Here is a 23,231-nt window from a genome sequence, read left to right on the forward strand (position 1 = left end):
TTCTGAATGAGATAGCAAGACTACTTGATTCCTGACAGTGTCCAGTTGTAGTAAACGAATGGAACACTGTGTCCATGGGACAGTATAATAGACTGTATTATGTGACTGGACTGAGGATAATAACCTCATTCAATGCATCTATCTATCTATCTATCTATCTATCTATCTATCTATCTATCTATCTATCTATCTATCTATCTATTATTCATTCAACATTAAGAATTGCATGTACTGTTCTGTGCAATATAATAATAAGTAGAATCCCGTAACGACTGCAATATTCACATGAAATGTCCAAACTCTCAGTAGCCACTTTTCTCCAAGAGTATTGGCACCCCATCGGGTATTCTGGTGACGGCACTCGACACCACGTGACGTCACGTGCAGCCCCGTCCCCAAAATAAGCAAAATCAAAAATTAGCACAACGTGGACATCATATATCAAAACACTCAGCCCAATGAGGGGAACTTCCTCACGTGTATTCTGCTCACGTCACGTGATGTCACGTGCAGCCCCGCCCCCAAAATAAGCAAAATCAAAACATATTAAAACACTGGACAATAGGGGTAATTGCGCCACGGTTATTCAGATGACGTCACATGCTCATATCCGCTCGCCGTCAAATGTATTGGCACCCTACCGGTCCACTAGCTTTCACAAGCTTTCTGTCCACTTGCCTCAAAAAGTCACCTTTATGTACTGTCGCCTCTAAAAAGCACCGGCCTTTGCGAGTACTTGCGTCGTCGAAGCCAACATCAAAGTTTGTCGCGACGAACTTTACAAATCTAGTTTAATGATGTAATCAATAATGCCTTCAAAAGGAAATTATTTAAAAAAAAAATCAAATTAAAATTAGTTTATCTATATTGTGAGTAAAGAATTCATTATAAATTGATCTGATTTGATTTGATAAACTAACCATTTGAAATGTACATTAAATAATGGATTAAACTGTCCCTCTGGAACAATTACCCATATTGATAAACATAGTGACTTGAAGAGCATTTACTTCAAAATTCCACAATAAAATTGGTTGAAGTGATTTGAGATGGTTTGATATTAACTTAAATGAGACAATTCGCCGTAAATTTGGCTGATTTTTATTTTGAGCTTAGAGTAAGTCATGCTCAAGTGATATGAGTAAGTCTGATCAACGAACATTTCACAATTTTCATTTTATAATTAATTAATTATATTACCGCTAAGTATGTAAAAGCCGCGCCCCTGAATTATACATGGGGCGCTCTTGCTTTCAGAAAGAGCAGCTGTCTTATCCACAGTGTGTTTTTCGTGAGTTAACTTTCTAAGCGAGGCGGGAGCGAGTAACACCGAATCCAACAACAACAGAGACCCGCTGCATAGACACACAAATCTCTACACATCGGTTTTCTCCATACCATAGCATTTTCTATACAGCAATCTTCCCTATACACTTAATATAATATTACTGGATAAGAATATGTCGGGTGAGTATTTAATTTAAAGTCTATCTATCTATCTATCTATCTATCTATCTATCTATCTATCTATCTATCTATCTATCTATCTATCTATCTATCTATCTATCTATCTATCTATCTATCTATCTATCTATCTATCTATCTATCTATCTATCTATCTATCTATCTATCTATCTATCTATCTATCTAAATGCTTGTCTGTTGCATGCATCCATGTGTTTTAGGAATAAACCTAAATACATCATTCCACATACAGTAAAATATTCAGACTCTTTCACTTTTTGCACACTTTACTGTGTTAAGGGTTTGATTTTGGATGTATATAAATGGCTTTTTTCCCATCAAAGGACACAAATAGTTGTCCATAATAATGAAATGAACATTTAGAGATTTTTAAAAATGATTTAAAAATTTGAAATTTTGCTATACCAAGCAGCCAACACACATTCATCCACATTCATTTATTCACTTGAATGTGTGAGCTGGACCCTTGCTTGCTGTTCCACCCCATATTATTGCTCACTCTGATAATTGAGAAACTATGATAACTGATAATTAACTAATCTGTGAAATGTAACCATCTAATTTGGCTACTGATTAATATTCTGTGCTTTAACCATGGCATAGTTGTTGGTGGCAGATTTTCCTGGTTTGAGTACCGACAATGGCTAATCCCTTCTGATTTTCAAACACAACAACAATCTCTATAGTTTTGGCAGAATGGTGGCAAAAAACCTCAAAAAAATCCAGAGAGAGGCTGTTTTGCATGTCGAAACTTCATGTAATCAATCTTTACTACAACACTGAGCAGAAAAGCAGGTCAGAATACACAAAATAATGAGCCAAACCCAAATCCAAAAGATCCCACCGGCTGTCAGGCATGTACAGGACTCTGAGCTTACACTGGACACAGACTTACCAAAACCATATGCTGGCCAAGCATCTTTTTCAAGTTACCTGCCCAGATTCTGAGCAAGAGCAAGAGCTTGTTCCATCTTCTATGACTTCTGAAGGATAAAAATTAGTTAAAAAGTTTCTTCCATGCTTTCTGCTTGCACTCTGTTAATTTCAGCATTACACTTTTGAAGGTTTGAAACTGTTGGCTAAGAAAAATCACCATTAAAATAAAGTTATTAAACCTAAACAGCTTTTTCCCTTATAATACTTCTGTCTGTGTGCTGTGCCACTAACTAATACTTAGTGTTATTGATTTTTGTTTCACAGAAGAAAGTGAGATAGAAAGTATTGTCCCTAGTGCCCTCAACACTGGGACTGAACCAGGAACCCTAGTGGAGGTGAAGTTTCAGAAAAACACCTATCAAATCCAGAAGTACCTGGAGGCAGAACCAAAAGCTTTAGGGGTGTGTAGATATTTTCATCACTTTAATCCCACAAAGACTGCAATGTTACAGTGATTTATTTATTGTTTTTTTTACAGGTAACACAGATTATGCTGGGTCTCTTTATCATGAGTATCACATTATCTATCACTGAGTATTTTGATGGCAAGATTATCAATGCTGTCTCTTCCTCAGCTGTAAGCATAAAGCCTTCACATTTTTATCGTTTGCTATTAAATACAATGTTTGATGGTATGCATTTACTTTTCATACTGCAGAACATAATAGCTGGTAGTGTGGCGATAGCAGCAAAGAATCTTCACCTTCCTAGAGTAAGAAAATCAAGTTTTATTTTCATTCCAATCTATACAGGTACTTCATAACAATAAAAGTGTCCTCTTGTTCTCTGGCAGCTGAAAGCTTGCTTGGGGCTGCAGGTTGTGGTGTGTGTGGCATCATTGTTCAGCATCCTATTCAACTTGGGTGAAATGGGAAGTTATCCTGTTATTAACTTCTGCTGGCAGGAAGAGCTGAATAGCACAGACACAGACACAGACAAAAACACAGACACACAGACAATGAATGTGTGTGACAGGTATTGGGTAAGGTCATTTTACAGCTTTGCACAATAACAAACATCTGAAGACACATCAGCACATGTTCATTTAAATGAGGCAATAATTGGAAAAACTTGAATTGACTTACCTGTTTCTGATCTTCAGTTGTTGTATTTTGGTAAACCTGTTCTGCTGGGATCTTATATCCCTTGACAGGAATGAATGTCATTCCCAAGAAGAACTGATGCTATACTGACCAAAAAAGAGGTCCGATACCATACTGTATGTAAGACTGCAAGAGAGTAGATAATGATCAGATGCATATCTTAAATTTATTGTTTCCACACAGTTCATTGTTGGGCATATCAAAGGAATAGAGATACTTGTGCACGTGACTCAGATTGCTCTCTCTGTCACCTTGGCTGCCTTCTGCTGCAAAGTAATTCAGTGCTGCTCACCAAGGAAAAATGTGGTAAGAACTCATGGCAAAACCTGTTAGTACAAACTTCATTAGAGCTCAATATCAGTGTGTTAACTTTACTTCTGCTGCATTTTCTTCTTTCAGCCTGTTATTATGGTGAACACCCTCGGGTCCACAGTGATGGCAGAGTCACAACCCATTTAACCGCAGCTTTGTTTTTACACACATACATTACAAATGTACTTACATTTACTAATACTAACATATGGTTACATGTATACAGTCTAAAAGAAACATCCTTAGCTATAGTATGTTGAATGTGGAAAAGGGTTTAAAATACATTAAAATGCAATGCAATACTGTGATGCTAATTATGTATTCCTAGAGGTTTTAGCAGATTATTGGTTTATTTAACACAAAGTCACGTTCTGTTATAGTGCTTGTATGTAGTAAGTAGTTAAGGCACTGGGATGTAGATTGGAGGATTGCGGATGAAACTCTTAACCCTGAGCAAAGCCCTTAACCATCTCTGCTTCAGGGGAGCTGTATCATGGCTGAACCTGTGCTCTGACCCCAACCTCCAAAGTCGGGATATGCAAAGAAAGAATTTTACTGTAATGTCAGGAATATATGACAAAATAAAGGCTTCTATTCTATCTATCTAGGTATTTGCAAACTCATAACAATTAGTTAAATAAGACCTGAGTGGAGAGGGCAAACCAGGAGAGGGCTTTTCCCTCTAATTACATGGCAATGACTATTTACTATTTTAGATTATGAAAAATATTTCCCTATTAATTATTTAGTCTTCAGTATAAAGATTTTCTAAGATGCCGATATGATATCATGTGTCTGTAAAACCAATGCATGGATTTTACAATACAGAAAAGCATGACAAAGAATGTGACAAAACTAATGTCTGAGCCACATTGATGCATTCTGCCATGCATTCTGTCATGTCATGTGTAATTACTTAACACTTTACAAAATTTCACTTAATTTCTTGAGATTGCTCTGCAAAGATTTTCTAAGTACAGATAAAACACTCTTACACAATCAGCAATAGTGTGAAATGCCTGGAACTGAATTAATTCTGAATGACATAGCAAGGCTACTTGATTCCTGACAGTGTCCAGTTGTAGTAAACGAATGGAACACTGTGTCCATGGGACAGTATAATAGACTGTATTATGTGACTGGACTGAGGATAATAACCTCATTCAATGCAGCTACTATACTTTTGAATGTCACATATCCTGCCAGACCATATGGTATATGGTTAATCATATACAGACTCAAATTTTATTCTCACTGCAGTGAAATATGACTGACTTTTATTTACCAGTTCTTAAGTGTAAGGCACTAGTGAATGATCAGAGATACAAAATGACAATGCCAAATATAAATTCATTGCTTTATTGCTTAATAAATATTTTCACAGTACAATATCTGTATTTGTTTAAAAACATTCTCAAAAAAAAGCTGTTCACATCAAGATCCATTATTTTCTGGTTAAAAAAAAGAGCTAGTCTTTATATTCAATAAAAAAGAAAAACCTAATCATGATATTTTGCATTTCCAATGAACATCAATTCAGAACATTATACATTCAGATAGAACTCATGATGGAAGGTCCTTTCATTGATTCCATCAGTGCTGGACGTTGAGGTCATATTTGCAACTCATCTGCCCAATGACTCTGTATGAATGAAATGGAGATTAGAGATTTCACATGGTTATGCTACATCAGGCTATACCATTAAGCAAACAAACGAAAACAAATAGCAATGCTTCTATAGCTTGTGGATATTTACCTGAGAAGAATTTGAAGCATACTCTTCAAGGTCGCCATAGCAGCCGTTTTTATGTCGAATCAAGTTCCCCCACAGCACTGAGTGATGGCAGCCAGGACACTCGGCCTCTACGGGGAGAAGGTGAGCCGGGTCTGACTTCAAGAAATGTTTTGCCAAGCAAATCAGATGACAGACCATCTTACAGGAAGGATGGAAGCAAGACAGTCTCTCCGAAGTCTGGGAGAAAAAACAATAAACATCGAATACAAATTAATGTAATTAGTCCTTAATATTATCTAGACATTCTGACAAGAAAGTTTGGAGCTCATACACAAAATTCATACTGTGAGAATTCTGGAAGTGTGAAATCATGTATTATTTATTATTTTATTTACACCATGATCCTAAAGAAACAATGTATAGGAGTTATATGCAGGACAAACAGCTCTTTCCAACTGCTTCCAACAGACCTGACTCAACTAAGCAGATATTTAACTAACTTTCCTTAGTTGAGGACAAGGAGTACTTTAGGACCAGGGTTGGGTAAGTAGTAGTTTTAAGAGTTCAGGGTGCCAACATACCTGCACAATCCCTCTACATAGTAGACACTGGTCCAGCTGGTTCTCCTCTTGCTCCTTGTCTTCATGCTGTTGTTTCTTCTTAGCACGAACACAGCCGAAAGCAAGAGGGACGTGCAGAGGCGGCTGCAGCTGTGGCTCAAACTCCATATGGTATTCCTGCCTCAGCCAGCGCACAGTGAGGGGGAGACGACTCCACGGCGCCACCCGCAACATGTTGGATAGAATGCGCCAATGAAACTGCAGGCTGGACTCCTTACGTGTACGCCTGGTCACATGGGAAAGCCTGCGAGAGATGTGTGGGTGTTGCCATGCCCACTCAAACTGCAGCAAAGAAAAGGATTTACTTGATGTTGTTGGGCTGATGATGTTCGACAACATTTGCACAAAGGTGATAATTAATGCTACTCTGCTTTCTTCAAGACTAATGTATATTAGACTGTATAAAATATAAAAACAGCAAGGCCCTGCTTAATGTACAAGCACTAATAAGAAATCTCCATACAACAAGCAATGGGTGATTTCATACTGTTTTAGCAATATTTTTAATCCTTCATTCATCCCTTCATGCAGCCTAGCAAATGCATACAAACAAAATATCTTGAGAAGCTGCTTGCTCAAAGTATTAATTTAAAGACAAGTAGTAACCACATAAGATTTATTTGTCAAATACATATAATCTGATTTAAAAAATGTACAAAATTACAAACTGATTTTTTTAGAAACAATAATGAAAATAATAAAATGATTAACAAGATTGAGAGGAGTTTTTTTATTTAGCAGCACAAATAATCTGCATACTAAAAAGGAGATTTCTAAGAGAACACATGCATAATAATTCCTTCATAGCACAATGGAATGAAAATAAATGAAAGAAATAAAAAAGTATGAGGCAGGAGATCTTATTTGAGAGCTGCATGCGTGATGAGGACACACACCTACCCTTAGGGCAGCAATATCAGATGGAAAGCCATGGATGATAAGCACCATCTCCCTGCAGTTCACAAAACAACAGCATTTCAGTACATCGTCAACTCTCCAGCAGTTTATTAGATACACTCAGCTTATATCCACATTCATTGGTCATTTTATCAGGCACAACATATTGGTATAATTTGTAAATATAGATCATTACATACAATTTCCAGCCAAATTAGATCTGGACAGTGCTTCCATTTGAACTGATGAGCAGTGTACAGAGGAGGAAGCTGATAAACTGTACACAAGCAACTGAGTGGCTGCAGTAAAAGTATACAGACTGTAACATGATCATACATGAACCCCTTGTTATTTCAATCCTGTTAGATGAAGCATTTGACGTATAGTCAGTATAGTAAAGTGTTGTTCGTGTCATGTGTTCATGTCACGCATTAGATCTAGTTATCTCCCTCTGATTTTCCTGCTTATTTCATTTCCTGCCGTATCATCAGTTTTATTGCCAACTTAGCAATAATATAATTTATTGTATTATTGAAATTGTTACTCAACAGCTAACTTAAATAGCAGGGCAGCTTCTTCTTCTTCTTCTGTTATTTATAGAAATTTCAGTTATTTGTAAATACACAAACAGCTACTTTGTGGTGCCATGAAGTCCTTTGTGCTAATAAAAATAGGACTAGCTATTATTTTCTAGTCTGATCAAAATGCTTCTGTTTATGAAACTTTTATTTTTTTTATAGCACATTTGGAGTCACTTAGTGAGTTAATTAGTAATAAAACAGGTTAAATAGTTTTGAGTATATTTCTAGTCAAGCTTCTTCCTCGCTGAAACGACAGTAAACGCCTTGGATAAGTACAGGATGTGATATTTGTTGTTATTTACCAAGGTCCTCTCCCGCTGGTCCTCTTGGCTCCTCCTTTGTGTCTCCCTGCGTTGTGCTGCACGATTCTCCGCTCGGGGTTCACAGTGAATCCGATGTAAATGCGCCCCTTAAATTTGGGGTTTTTACAGTACAACATATAAACCCCATAAAAACTCTCCACCTCCACAACCATTATAGTCCACAAACCTCTCAAGTCCAGCAGTCTGCAGTATATATTAATATACAACTAGTGATATTTTAATTAGTTTCCATAGCAACACTGAGGTACAGCTACACTAAATAACAGTGGGAAGAGAAATTTCAGGGACTCTAATTGAGTTATATCATATATTAAATTTAGTGATCTCTGCCTTCCCGAGTCATTGCTCATGTCGCTTGAACCAGACTTTTAATTTGAAAACAATCCTCTTTCAAATATTTACGGTTTATTAGTACTCCTCAGACATCGCCTGACAATTTAATATTAAAAAAACAAAATTATCCGACTTAAATAAGTATATAAAATACAACAGTTAAAAATTCAGATCCATTGCAAATGTATTTCTTTTTATTGATTCGTCTAAAACGAACGTGTTTCGTTTTTATTTACTATGGGGTCATTTTTTATTAATTTTTAATTTTTTTTTACTTTTTTTTAAATCGGAAGCTAAGTAAGAGCCTATATCTTTAAAGGACCCCGGTTTTCCCAGTGTGTAAATAAAGAGATCTGATTGGCCTGTGAGTAGATGAATCGGCGGTGTTCAAATCACAAATAGAGCGTCAGTGTGGCGCACGACACATAGCATAGAAAGTATTACCCCGTGCCCTATCTAGTGCACTTACATAGGGATCAGGACGTGGTTTGGGATGCTGTAACTTTTGTATACTCTTGTATATGTATCTTCTGCGTTTATTCCTGCCCCCTTAACTCAAACCGGTAGTGAAGCGAAACGCCTGTTCTATTTACTACATTCCTGATTTAATTTCAGTTAGTATTTTAATAAGAAATGGCAATTACCATGGATCACATTCGGGAAAAACTGATAGCAGAAATTGGTGCAATACACGTGGTATGTTGTGATGACTAAAGTTGATGTATTGATATGGTGCCGTGACCCAAAGTCACCTCCAAAAATCCTCATCACTGCATCACTGATGTAACACTAAGGTTTGGTGTGTATTTACAAAACATGGGTTCTGTTTCAGGACGTAGAAGACACATCTCCCAACAGATGTGCTACAAGCTTTAAGGTGCTTGTGGTGTCACCTCAGTTTGAAGGAAAACCACTGTTACAGAGACACAGGTAAAGGATTTCTGATGATGGGAACTCAACCACTTCCAGATGTTTACTTCTGTATAATAACAGGATGAACTGTAGCTGTGTGTGTGTACACAAGGCATTTAAAAATGGGACAGAACTGTAATAAATTAACCTCATAAAACCCAGAAAAGAAAAGATTCATTAGCATTTTGTTTGTGAACAATAGAAATGATGGCAAAGCATTGTTACAGAAGCCCAGGGGCTTATGGGAAGGAAAAGGGTGAGTTGAAGAAATCCTGACGGGACCAGACAAAAAGGAACATCTTTTGGGAGACGGTAGATTACAGGGGTTATAAATCATTACACCTCCATAATTATAGTCAATGATGTATTTCTATTTAAGTCAGACAGTACTAAGTAGTTTGAAAGGAAGTGCAGTCTGAGTTTTGTAGTCTTTATGATTACAGCTGTAGTTCAGCTGTAAGATATAGGTGACATATACTCAAGCAGGTGTGTGAGACTTGGGCATAAAGTGTTAATATGGTGATACATGGAATTATTTATATGGGCATGTGATTGCCTAGTGTTGGGCTACCAATCGAAGGGTTGTGAGTTTGATTCCCAAGTCCACCAGTTTGCCACTGCTGGGCCCCTGAGACCCTTAACCATCAATTGCTCAAAATGAGATCATGTTAGTTGCTCTGGATAAATGCTGTAAATGTAATTTATGGAAAATGATTAGATTAAATAAAACTGTGTTTTTGTGTTTTTCCTTTCTTTTCCAGAATGGTGAACACTTGCTTGGCTACTGAGCTGAAGGAGATACATGCCTTTGAGCAGAAGACCTTAACGCCAGAGCAGTGGGAAAAGCAGAAACCGCAGTGACATAGACACATACAGTGTTTTAATTTCCCCATACTTATGTTTGTTTGACCTTCATTTTCAATTACGTTGCACAAAACATTAGTCCATTTAAACACACTTTACTTTTTTTTCTCATCAATATGAGCTACAATGCAATTAGTGACAACAAATAAATGTTTCATGTCATTTGTCAGCCTGGGACAGATGTGATGGTGTGACTTTTATTTTCACTTTAGCCTCTTTGATCTCTGAGGATCTGTGCTGATCATTAACCATGTGTGATCCATTTAAATTGAATACATTAAAAAATCCATTCATTAATCTTCTGTAAACACTTTATCCTGGTGGATCTGGAACCTATCCCAGGATCCCAATCTGGGTTGCTAGTCCATTGCAGGCACCATTACACCATACTCACACAAATTTGCACATTTATTCACAACTAGAGGCAGTTTAGAGTCACCAGTTGACCTGCTAGCATGTTGTTGGAAGGTAGAAGGAAACTTGGATCTGTCCTATGTAGGTAAACACTACCCAATAACAACCACTGAACATACTTAGATTTGCTATGATGAATTTCAGCTAAAGGTTGAATTGTTGATTAATGTAGTTACATTGAACTTAAACTTTATGGACACAATAAAACACAAATACGCAATGCCAGTGACAAAGAAAAAGTCAGAATGATAACCTTGCACCTCTGGGGTTGGGGGTTTGACTGGGGTTGTGTACAGCTCTGTAAGTGCTTTGAGGGGTTTCTTCTCCTTTTTCAAAGACATGCAATGTAGGCTGATTGGCATATTTACATTGTCTGTAGTCTGTCAGTGTTAATTGCAGTTGTTGGCACTCTGTCCAGGGTGTCAAGTCAACTCCAGAAACTTTTATTGTCATTTCAACCATATATAGCTCTTGCAGTACACAGTGAAATGAGACAACGTTTCTCCAGGACCCTGGTGCTACATAAAACAAAGACAGAGCTATAAGGACTTGTAAGTTAGTCTTAGATACATAAAGTGCACCTGTGCAACCTGGTGCAAACAGTGCGAGACAAGACAAAAAACCCAGAAAGACAGTGCAAACAAAAATACTGTACAAGACATCACACAAAAGACAATACACAAAAACGCCACCGACGAGTGTAAATACTGTACGTTCGCTTGTGCAGAAATACTGGAATGAACACAGTAGTATAGCAGCAGCTGCATGAGGTAATGTAAAGTATTGTGTAAAACTGCAAAAACAGTATGTAAACAGTTTGATGGATGTATAATGGAATAGTGTGTATTTAGTGTTGGTCTGTGCAGTACATACAGTTGATGTGTGTTGTTCTCAGTACAGTTCCGTTCAGTTATTAAGGAGTCTCATGGCTTGTGTCCCCCACCTTGTGGCCCAAGTCCCCTGGGATAGACTCCAGATTCCTTGTGATTGTGTAGTTGAAGCTCTACAGAAAATGGTTGGATGTTTTTTAATGTGTCTAATGTGTATACCACACATTAGACACTATGTGAAATCTATTGGTTTATGGGAATTACATCCACTCTTGTCATCTTAAAAAGCAATCACCTTCTGATTACACTCAAGAGATAAAGTGTGAGGCATGTACTGAAGGTTCTGCTTTACACTGTGCAAAGTTTTTCATACGTAACTAACAAGACATTTACAGCATTTGGCAGACACCCATATACACATTTTATACAACTGAGGGTTAAGGGCCTTGCTCAGAGGACCGGCAGTGGCAGCTTGGTGGACCTGAGATCTACTGTAACTCACAGCCTTCAGTAGTCCAAAACCTTAATCATACCACATCCCTACAAAAAAATCAGATTATTTTATTTCAAACAAATGGAATGGAACAGTGAATTGCAGTGGCTTGAATCGCTTTTTATGTTGGATAATATTCACTGCTGACACACATTCAGCATTTCTGAATTCTTAATAAGCAAACCCATGCTGAGTAATTTGCACTGACTATATGACAAAAATGATGCAAGAGCGTCACAATGAAGGCTTTGTTTTAGGTGTGGAGCTTTGTCGTCAATGTCAAAAATAAAATGCAAAGAATGGGTGGTATTGCATTTCATATGTTACACGAGGACACTCCGTTATTGCGTGAAGTGTTATTGCTTTTCGATCTGGCACAGAATCTGATGCATGCAAGCCAAATTGCGACTACGGTAAACACATTTATATCTTCCCTTCACATCAACCAAAACCACTGCTTCTATGGAAACTACAACACATACATGCCTCATTAGGTAAATCTGTTTGGGGTGAAATGAAGAAAGAAGCCAGATCTGTAGCATGGTATCTTAAAATGTTACGGCACATAATGAACCTGTATAATCAAAACATTTTTTTAGGATGGTGGCACATCCAGATGCCCTGCACTCCTCATAATGATTCTATTTTTCATTATTTACTCAGGCAGCTTCTGCAACAGCAGCTTTTACATTTACCTGACACAAAGCATTGTGATTAGGAAATAATTCATTATATTGTTACAATGACAAACATTGCATCCTATTCCATTTCAATATAATAAAGCTGATGTTCTCATCATATGGAGTCTCATTTTTACGAAAGAGGTGTAAGCAAATTTTTTGTGCTTTCATAGAAATGTTCATTTTGAACCAGTGTGTAAACAGATTTTATTGGGGAAGTGTCACAATGAGTCAAATGCATCTTAATGAACTCACAGAATGAGAGAAAAGGAGAGTGGGGACATTTGCAGAGAGTGTGTACTCAAGACCACATGTCATCTGGTAACACTTTAATGAGTCATGAGCTCTGTTCATGTGGAAAATGACAACTTGTGGGTGAAGGACAAGAGACAGTTTAATTCATCCATCATTTCTCTCTCTCTCTCTCTCTCTCTCTCTCTCTCTCTCTCTCTCTCTCTCTCTCTCTCTCTCTCTCTCTCTCTCTCTCTCTCTCTCTCTCGCTCTGTGTGTGTTTGTGTGTGTGTCCAGCTGTCAGCGCATCTACAAATGGCACTACAAACAGTCTCTTTAAATATTAATGCCTCTTGAGGTAAGGAGACCTTAATCTCACTTAATCCACATCTTTCCATAATTCACTGTATTTAAAAAAAAATCTTATATACCTACCAAAAATCTCTAAACATAGGTATATTGCATTTTTGGAAGAAATCCATTTATATTTGCTTAATGTTTATCTTGCCCTCAAGCTTGATCATTAAAAAGACATAAAAGCATGGTAGTGAGCCACAGAGTACTTATCATTTATATCCCATTAACACAACCCTCGGCAGTGTTGCCTCATTCACACATCACACATTGTTAACAGCGAACCGTCAATCACACACACACACACACACACACACACACACACACACACACACACACACACACACACACACACACACACACACACACACAAACACACACATTTTCAGATCTTTTATTTTTGCCTGTTCTGCCATTACATGCATCTACAGGTATGGCTTCTACTTTTAATGTTACAAGTGTAATAAACTCCTATCCCAAATCGTCCTTCATCATGATGTGTCACTGGAGCTCATCTAGTTTATCCACTGGTGATATGATGATATATGATGTTACAAATCCCCAGAGCACCAGTCACTTAAGAAAATGTGATGCACATGGGTGTACAAGAAGCATCACAATAACCTCAAACACTTTAAATAAACATTGGCAGATTATGTCACGTGAATTTTACATCTGTGGTTTTTAGCCACCCCATACATTGAAATTCCATCAAAACACATTTTTTTTTACACAATATTAATTTGTTTTAATATGATCCTCCACACCAAATGAACTGATTTTTTACATGATTTTGAATGGCATGTGGGCTGGAAGTTGGCTCGTGTCATCCGGACTTCTTTTTTGTTAGATTAGAATGTTAGATCCGAACAGCTACTTCAATCTGATGGCCGTATTCCACAGGATTCTATAAATTTGTATCCGACAGGGTGAACGATCCTCCCCTCCATGGATAGCCTCGTTAAGGGAACAAGGAGAAGGTGAGAGTGGGGTGAATTGTTAGGATGTAACACACTCAAACACTCACTCAGTATACACCCAAGTCTACAGCACCACCCATATTAAACATTCTGTCTTGCACATTCACTCAATTGTTGTTTTGCACACCACATTTTAAAATCTCATTAAACTTCTGCTATTACACAAGTGTATATATGTTTAGTAGAACCCAGAATCCTCTATTTTTGCACATTGTATTGTATAATATTCTGTATGCACACTGGCCCGAGCTATTTTGTGTTGTAGTGTTTGCACTAGGCTGCACACGATGCACTTTATGTGGCTAGGACTAACCTACTTTAAGTCTTTAGCTCTGTTTTGTTCTATATAACACCAGGGTCATTGAGAATTAAACGTCTCATTTCACTATCTACTGCGGCAGCTATATATGGATGAAACGACAATAAAAGCTTCTTGAGTTCACTTGACTTTAGAAGACAGAAATCCAGCTCACATGACTGCACCTTGACGGCCGCGAATCTTCAGACATATGACTTTATTTGTTTTCAGAAAATCATCAGAATTCAATTTCACATGCAATTATATAGTGCAGATTAAAGATATGTTTTTTTTTCTTTTTTTTTTTAATCAGTGTTTAGAGTCATTTATGAATGATGAACGGTAGCCCAGACCTTGACTTTGATATGTTCTTATCCTCACAGCTGAGGTACATCTGAAAATAAACGTTACTGAGTAAGTCAAGATCAATCTGATTATTTAAAAATGGCATCACATATGATTTAGAACAGCGATGATTTAGGTCTGGTAGTTTGAATTTCCTGTAAACAAAGTCTTTCATTAATGACTAATTTCATAATATTTTATGAACGTGAGTATTCGTAGGGGGGCATGGTGGCTTAGTGGTTAGGATGTTCGCCTCACACCGCCAGGGTCGGGGTTCAATTGTGTGTGGAGTTTGCATGTTCTCCCCGTGCCTCAGGGGTTTCCTCCGGGTACTCCGGTTTCCTCCCCCAGTCCAAAGACATGCATGGTAGGTTGATTGGCATCTCTGGAAAATTGTCCATAGTGTGTGAGTGTGTGAGTGAATGAGAGTGTGTGTGCCCTGCGATGGGTTGGCACTCCGTCCAGGGTGTATCCTGCCTTGATGCTCGATGACGCCTGAGAAAGGCACAGGCTCCCCGTGACCCGAGAAGTTTGGATACGTGGTAGAAAATGAGTGAGAGTGAGAGTATTCGTAGTGCAGTCGCTGGACATGGCAAGTTGAAGCTGCACTGATCGTCTGAATAAGCATCTGGAACAGATTTAAAACACTCCAGTTTATGCTTTTATGTTCATTTTCTTGCCCATCTGAAGAAACCTTTAAAGCTTTAATGTCTGACAGTTCCAGGTAAAGATCTTTACCTATCCAAAGAACCCATGATGTGATGCTATAGCTGTTACATTTACTGTGCACTTGTATGTAGTAGCTCATGTCTGAATTAATTACATGTGATTTTCGCACAGTAGAACCTCAGAGATGGAGATGAGTGCTGTGTGAAGAGATGTGTTCACAGAAGTGTGTGTGTGTGTGTGTGTGTGTGTGTGTTGGGGTGTCATTTGCTATTAAACCTTCATACTTGTTCTTGTGCCTACATCAGCAGGGGTCAATTTCTCACTTTAATGCTACACAAAGCCGACAGAAATATTTCTGTAGCTCTATATCTTATCGTTTCTTGGAAGAAAAGATAAGATATAAAGAATTCGATGTGCTTCATGTGTAATATACAGTAATGTGTGAACTTTAACGATTGACACCACTGCATACATTTGTCATGTTCTCTAAACACGTATCCAGTCTACAGTTTAATCCAAAAACACTAGCGCGTCATTTTGAATTCAAAGTACATTCATTTTAAACATGAGCCCAGTGTTGAAGTGGACACCATCTAACAGATCTCTTCACAGTTCCTCATAATTAATAGCTTAGATAAGAGAAGGTCTTTCCTCGGCTGAGACACTGCTTTCGGCCACAGCCAGGGTGTGACACCACAAGAACATCTGCACAAGCAAGATTACTCATTTAGCATCCAGTTATTAGCCTTTGAGACAGAAGTTTAGTCATTTTTTAATTTAGCCGAGCAACTGACTTTATCTTTGTGTGTCTTTTTTCACAATTGACTGAATTTATTTAAAAGAATTAGTAATCGTAAGCTACTATTTACACACCGGATTTGCTCACTAGCTCGCTATCGTGTGAGAGTAATCCGGCAAACACATTTATGTAGGGTACCCACAAAAGACACATCACAAAACATGAGAGGTGAAAAAATACATGAACGAATAATGTTGTTTCATCAAACCTGCAAATCTCAGACCGATGTTTAAAAAAAAGTAAGGTTATGATACAATTTGAGTAAATATGAATATACATATAATGACAAATATAACAATTTCCGTTATTAGATTTACATTTTTTATACTGATGAAACGCCTCGGTTGCTTGTTTCAATTAATATAAAATCCTATAGAGTAAGAAAACAGAATTTCAGTTACACTGTGGTCATTTAGAGGCCTGCTGTGAAAAAGGCACATGTTTGTCTCGGTGCTTTTCTGAAAATAATCTTGTGGTTGTTCTTGAAATTCAGTCATATCTAAACTAAGTCTAACCGATGATGATGATGCCACTGGAGGAAGTTCTAACTCCAGCATCATCTGATGTCTGTACAGATGTCTGAACGTTACAAAAGGCTTTTACATACTACAGGCATTTTGTTAACCTTCAAACGAACTTATTCCAAGCAGCTTAGCAAGTAAGTGGAGCTAGAACAACCTTCAGCTTTATTTTTCTTCTGCATTATTGTTTTAGTTAACGAACGTCCCTGGTTATATGAAGCATACATTCAATATAGAAGTGTGAGACACCGAAACAAAAGGAAATGTCACAGTCCTTGTAATTTACATTCACACATCTGCTTTTTTTCTTTGTTTAAGAACATACTGATAATTGGTTAAAGCAAATTCCGGTGATATTTAACACTTCAACATATTTCTTAACATATTTTTTCACTATTTGTCTCTCAAAATTATCCTAAAATGCAGTTTTAAATGAATGCATCGTGGTGAAAACATCCACTTGGATGATCTGACCATCACACCCTTTTATGTGGTTCTGTTACCACAAAACTGGAAGCACACGACTGCATAGAATTGTATAGATTACATCTAGACAGAGATGTTCATCAAACTCCATTTACACCGTACAGGCCTAACATTATGACCACCTTCCTAATATTGTGTTGGTCCCCTTTTTGCAGACAAAACAGCCCTGATCCATAAAGTCATGGCCCCCTGAAAGTGTGCTTTGATATCTGGCACCATAATGTTAGCAGCAGATCCTTTAAGTCCTGTAAGTTGCAAGCTGGGGCCTATATGGATCAGACTTGTTTGTTCAGCACATCCCACAGATGCTCGATTGGAGAATTTGAGCAAAGTCAACACCTCAGACTTCTTGTTGTGCTCCTCAAACCATTCCTGACCCATTTTTACTTTGGGGCAGGGCACATTATCCTGCTGAAAGAGACCAAAGCCATCAGGGAATACTGTTTCCACGTTCTGCAACAATGCTTACAGTAGGTAGGTGATACGTGTCAAAGTATTATCCACATGGATGGCAGGACCCAAAATTTCCCTGCAGAACATTGCTCAAAGCAACGCCTTCTTCATAATATGGTTATAACGTTATGCCTGATCGCTGTACATATACAGTACATACCAAAAGTTAGGACACACCTTCCAAAAGTTTGGACACACCACCTTTTCAACAGGACAATGACCCCAAACACACCTCCAGGCTGTGTAAGGGCTATTTGACCATAAAGGAGAGTGATGGGGTGCTGCAGCAGATGACCTGGCCTCCACAGTCACCGGACCTGAACCCAATCGAGATGGTTTGGGGTGAGCTGGACCGCAGAGTGAAGGCAAACGTGCTAAGCATCTCAGGGAACTCCTTCAAGACTGTTGGAAGACCATTTCAGGTGACTACCTCTTGAAGCTCATCAAGAGAATGCCAAGAGTGTGCAAAGCAGTAATCAAAGCAAAAGGTGGCTATTTTGAAGAACCTAGAATATGACATTTTCAGTCGTTTCACACTTTTTTGTTATGTACGTATATAATTCCACATGTGTTAATTCATAGTTTTAATGCCTTCAGTGTGAATCTACAATTTTCATAGTCATGAAAATAAAGAAAACTCTTTGAATGAGAAGGTGTGTCCAAACTTATGGTCTGTACTGTATATAAAATTATTTTAAATAAAATACCAGACTATGACTCCGCATGCAAATGCAAAATTACCTAAGATCACATGTCCTTCTATCCCTCTGAATAAACCTTCATCTGTGGAAAACCCAAACTATATTCTCAGAAATATTTCAAGCGTTCTTTTTATATTTATTGAACAGAGTTTGTGTTGAAATCCATGCCCTGTTTGCACATTTTATTGTTGTCATCACCTATAGTGCACCCAGGCTCCTTTATATATATAATAAAAAAAAAAAAAAAAAGAAGAAGAAAAGAAAAATGAGAAAAAAGAAAAAATATAATATTGGCAGGGAAGCAAAGTAGAAGCTTATAAATGTGTATGCTTAAAAGAGAAAATTAAAAGAGATTTCTATCGAATTATATGCACATTTTCCAAACATACCAACTATTTGTTAGTATGAGTACATACAGTTTTACATAAGGCATGAACACAAACTAGTCTTTTGTCTCAAAAACATTATGTTACTGGGTTTTACCTCATGATTTTTTTTAAGCATACCTACAAAACCCAGTAAAATCCACCCTTCAAACATGAACAGTCATATAATCACTAAACACTGCAATGTTAGCGATTTGGGTTTAAATATATACTAGATGTAAACTGTTTGAAGAACAATTCAGCCAGCAAAGCGACCAAGAGCGACTCATTTAAAACACATACATGTTGTACAATATGACACAGCCGTTTCTACCACGCATTTGTTAATGCTCTCGATATGAATAGACTTCACACAAACGCCGTTACACCCTACAGATCCCACAGCTACAACAGAACAAATACTTGTTTGAACTCTTCACAAAAAAGCCCTCACAATTTTCCAGTTTTAATACTTCAACACCTTTCTGCAAATCTTTAATGTAAGATGACCTACTTAAAAAAAAAACTGACATTTTGGATGTGTTTTTTAAAAAAATCCTATTTTTTTATATAGTCATTGAGGTAATGGTTGAAAATGATTAAGATGCTGATTTGAGGTCATACTGGCCAGCCCTAAATCTTACAACTATACAAATCACACCAAACACAATCCAGCTTCTTCAAACACAATTCAAAACCATGTGTCTATCTGTAGTGTGGGATTTCTGGTGGAAGCGCAGGCCGCCGCAGTTCCGGAAACGTTTCCCGCACTGCCCGCAAACGTACGGCTTTTCACCCGTGTGGATACGGAAGTGGCGTGTGAGTGCCCCTGAGTGCCGGAACCGCACCCCGCATACAGAACAGGAGTACGGACGTTCTCCGGTGTGTATGCGCAAGTGTGTCTTTAAGTTTTCCATGCGGTTGAAGTCCCGTCCACATTCGTTGCAGTGATATGGGCTACAGCCTGGAGGAAACAGCTGCTGTTTGACGGGTCTCCCCTCACTTCCTGTTTTAGCCGGGTTAGCCGCCCTCACTCTGTGCCGGTGACTATGATGTCTGCGAAGATCACTTGCCCGACTAAATGAGTGGCCGCAGATTTTGCACTGGTGAACCCTGGTCGGGACATTTGTCCTCATCTGGACATCGTCGTTTGGAGGAGCAGTATGGACAAGGTGAGTTCTGGCTACTGATTGGTAGAGAGCATCGAAGGAGGCTGAAAAGCCGGGATTACCACCGACAGGGGCGGAGATCATGCCTGGAGTATCTATAGATGAGAAAACACAATTCTGGTTCAGATATCATATCTTATCATAACCTCAGTAACCGTTTTTAATCCTGTCCAGTGCAGTAAGAGTAAATACAAACTTGGACCCTGCTGAAATCAAACTACGTGAAGGAACAGGGACAATCTACTAGGTACAACAATTTACATATTCTGTCCAGAGAAGATGAAGATATTTAAGATATCCAGTCTAGAGAAGATGAAGATACAGTATTGCTAAAATAACCACCTAATACAAAACACTTCTTAAATTAAAGACTGTTCATATGCTACTACCTAATTCAAGACTTCTAAAAATGGGTATAACTCATTTGCAGCTTTCCCCATAATAAAGACCAAGCTATAAGTTTTCTGTGTAAAAGTGTCACCAAGAGAGAAACCTGGCTCTAACCAACAAACAGGAAACATTACCTCTGCTAGTAATAAACTCTGCTACTATCTCAATACAAATCTTTATAAAAGCTACTTAAATGAAAACGAGCAATGCCTTCACTTTGTTATAAGAATTGAAGAGAAACTGACTGAATAGATAACTAATAACTAATGCCACATGTGCACAAAACTGCTGTTTAGGACATAAACCAGAAGGAAAGTCAGTTTGTGCTTCTTCATGGTTTGTGCTTTGTGTCACTTCTAGCCAACAATTTGCAGAAAGTGATATTACCAAACACCCCCGGACGTCCAACCACCCGTATCTGTACAAGTCCTGCAACAAAGCCCATCATCTGCATGCAATGTCCTACTGACATATTTAGCTTGCAACAATTCACACGTCCAGACCACAGTATCATCAAGCTCACATCATCATTTCAAAAGTGTGAATGCACACATTATATTAATAGCAGCGATTTTCAAACATTCAGTAGAACAACTGGAGCTGCTCAGATACGTAGCAATAAGAGCCCAGGTGTGAAGCTGTTCTTTTAAAAGCTTTTCTTTAATTATACATCTCTGAAGGTTTGTTCATGTAATCTACTCTCAATACAACTTTGATGAAATGATATCTTTGAAAACTCTTGCTCGGACATTAGACACTGAACATAATATTACGATAACTGTTCACTTTTCATGTTCGAAATGTTCTAGAGCTGTTATCGACCTTTCATGTGGAGATATTGTACGATAAAAGCTCTTAAAAAACACAGCAGTCCAAACCGAAGCAGTGCGAGATGAACTAAGACAGGATAACGTCTTCTTACCAAGAATACGGCTGGGTCCAGCATTTGCATTCTCCTTCTGATTGCTCTGTGGTGCCTCTGGGTCAGGTCTCCAGTCCTCCAACAGTTTAGACTGAACCAGAGAAAGTCTGTCTGGCTCAAACTCTTCATCATGCTCTGAGTTAAAGCTACAGCTTGGTCTAATGTCATCATCGTCGTCGTCGTCGTCATCGTCGTCGTCATCATCGTCGTCATCTTCGTCCAGATGAGTCTCATCATTCCCATCATCTTCACCAGAAACATCATCCAGCTGTGGTTCTAGGTTCTCCTCTTTCTTGCAGACTGGCTGCTCAACAGATGGTGGATTCTGATCACTGTGTATATCTTGGCTGTGTTGGGCCATCTGTTGATTCTCTGGTATAAGAGATTCATGTGTTGGACCTGTAAACGCAACATGATAACAGGCTTGATTATCATTCAAATCATTATAGCAACACAAACAGTCAATATACCGTTCCTCACAACATAAGCATGGATATTTCCACAGGTCAGACGCAACATTCTCATACATTCCGAATCAATTACAAACAGCAAACATGACATCTCTCACTGCAGACTGAAAACTAAAGACCAAGCGTTACATGTTAGTGCTTCTATAAGTTCACCAGACACAGTGGCACAGTGTTGTGTGGCAAAAAAAGGTGAACGGTGTATGCAAGCGAGCATCCTCACATACTCACGTCGTTAAGCTTGCATTTGCAGAATATCAGATTCCTCATCGGTGCAAAACAAAAGGCGCATAATTACATTCACAGCATTTATCATATGCCCTTGACAGAATGACTTACATTACTTATTTTATATAAATGAGCAATTGAGCGTTAAAGCCCTCGCTCCAGTGCTCAGCAGCGGCAGCTTGATGGACCAGAGATTTGAACTAACAACCATGTGAGCACTATTTCAACACATTAACCTGTAACCTTGACCTGCTCAGTGGTTCCTAATACTTCAAGGAATTAAGCAAAACACCTGTAACACTAATAATAAGCAGGATAGGATTTTTTTTTTAAGATTTGATGCTTTAGAATTGGAGAAGCAAAGCCTTGTCTAAGGGTTATGGACCGTGTTGTCATGACCACTGATTGATTGATTGATTGATTGATTGATTACCTGACTTTTGATCGCAGCACTGCACTGATGAGGATGCTGAGCCCAAGTCACGTGAGCGAACACTTCCATCCTCACGGATTTCACAGAAAGACTCGTCCTGACGCTCAGAGCCGCTGTCATATCTGCACATCTTCTCAGCCTCCTGAGCTGTCGGACTGTTGGTCGCTTTCAGCGTGGATCTGCTCTCACACTTGGTCTGGGGACAGGAAGCGCTTTGAGGCTGATCATCATCGCTTTTGCTCTTTCTGCCTTTCCTCACGGTGTCCAGCTCGAGCTCAGCGGACTGCAGGCGCGTTTTGAGGAACGTGTTTTCCCTCAATGTCTCCTGCATCTGATCCCGCACATCGCCCAGCGCCTGGCTCACTAACTTACTGACCTCCACCACCGCGATCTCTACTGCCACCTCGAAGGCTCTGTGAATGGTGGCAGCGAGCTCGTCCTGGAAAGAAAGCGACACCTCGCCGCTAACCGCCAGCGCCGACAAGCAGCGACGCGTCTGCATCGTCCGGTCCACACACAGCCTTCTCCAGCTACAGGAACACGCTATAGTTTGTCCGACACGCTGCGTCTCAACACTGTGGCCTCGATAAACTTCCCTTAGTACCGCTGACGCCTTGTTCCGGGATGAAAAGCCACAGACAGCTAGACAACACTCATCCAGCCAGTGTAAATAGTGTGAAGTCAGTCAGACACTGGATTAGAAATACACCAAGGAGAGTTGCATTTCAAAATAAAAGTCCACAGTGCGTTTCAATAATACCCAAGTAACCCAGACCAACAAATTACTCTTTTGAGAAAACTCTCATTCCTTCCTTCCTTCCTTCCTTCCTTCCTTCCTTCATCCATCCATCCATCCATCCATCAATCCATTTATTTATTTATTTATTTTTCCATCCATCCA

The 23,231-nt window shown here is 38.7% G+C and overlaps 4 protein-coding genes across 5 annotated transcripts; 2 read left to right on the forward strand and 2 right to left on the reverse strand.

The window, feature by feature from the left end:
* The first annotated feature begins 1,305 nt into the window (after positions 1–1,305).
* LOC113657594 (membrane-spanning 4-domains subfamily A member 4A-like) lies at positions 1,306–5,170 on the forward strand. Of its 2 annotated transcripts, none has more exons than XM_047822448.1 (7): positions 1,306–1,467; positions 2,686–2,822; positions 2,900–2,998; positions 3,080–3,133; positions 3,194–3,403; positions 3,708–3,830; positions 3,924–5,170. In XM_047822448.1, the coding sequence occupies exons 1-7, from the start codon at positions 1,461–1,463 to the stop codon at positions 3,981–3,983; spliced, it is 690 nt and encodes a 229-aa protein (XP_047678404.1). In that variant the 5' UTR covers positions 1,306–1,460; the 3' UTR covers positions 3,984–5,170. The 2 variants fall into 2 exon arrangements, with proteins under 2 accessions (XP_047678404.1, XP_027025313.1); XM_027169512.2 differs by having other exon boundaries at positions 1,310–1,467; positions 3,215–3,403.
* An 11-nt stretch (positions 5,171–5,181) lies between these two features.
* slx1b (SLX1 homolog B, structure-specific endonuclease subunit) lies at positions 5,182–8,379 on the reverse strand. Its single transcript, XM_027169511.2, has 5 exons — positions 7,973–8,379; positions 7,093–7,144; positions 6,154–6,474; positions 5,594–5,809; positions 5,182–5,478 (listed from the first exon to the last, which is right to left on the reverse strand). The coding sequence occupies exons 1-5, from the start codon at positions 8,143–8,145 to the stop codon at positions 5,449–5,451; spliced, it is 792 nt and encodes a 263-aa protein (XP_027025312.2). The 5' UTR covers positions 8,146–8,379; the 3' UTR covers positions 5,182–5,448.
* Positions 8,380–8,806: 427 nt separating this feature from the next.
* zgc:112271 (uncharacterized protein LOC553698 homolog) lies at positions 8,807–10,279 on the forward strand. The gene is made up of 3 exons (XM_027169513.2): positions 8,807–9,022; positions 9,159–9,256; positions 10,000–10,279. Exons 1-3 carry the CDS (start codon positions 8,960–8,962, stop codon positions 10,097–10,099), a joined length of 261 nt encoding a protein of 86 aa, XP_027025314.1. The 5' UTR covers positions 8,807–8,959; the 3' UTR covers positions 10,100–10,279.
* An 8,188-nt stretch (positions 10,280–18,467) lies between these two features.
* LOC113657329 (zinc finger protein 16-like) lies at positions 18,468–23,083 on the reverse strand. Its single transcript, XM_027169015.2, has 3 exons — positions 22,331–23,083; positions 21,203–21,601; positions 18,468–19,985 (listed from the first exon to the last, which is right to left on the reverse strand). The coding sequence occupies exons 1-3, from the start codon at positions 22,830–22,832 to the stop codon at positions 19,402–19,404; spliced, it is 1,485 nt and encodes a 494-aa protein (XP_027024816.2). The 5' UTR covers positions 22,833–23,083; the 3' UTR covers positions 18,468–19,401.
* Between the last annotated feature and the right edge of the window lie 148 nt (positions 23,084–23,231).

Source organism: Tachysurus fulvidraco, chromosome 1 (assembly GCF_022655615.1).
Source record: "Tachysurus fulvidraco isolate hzauxx_2018 chromosome 1, HZAU_PFXX_2.0, whole genome shotgun sequence".
In the NCBI taxonomy this organism is placed as follows: domain Eukaryota; kingdom Metazoa; phylum Chordata; class Actinopteri; order Siluriformes; family Bagridae; genus Tachysurus; species Tachysurus fulvidraco.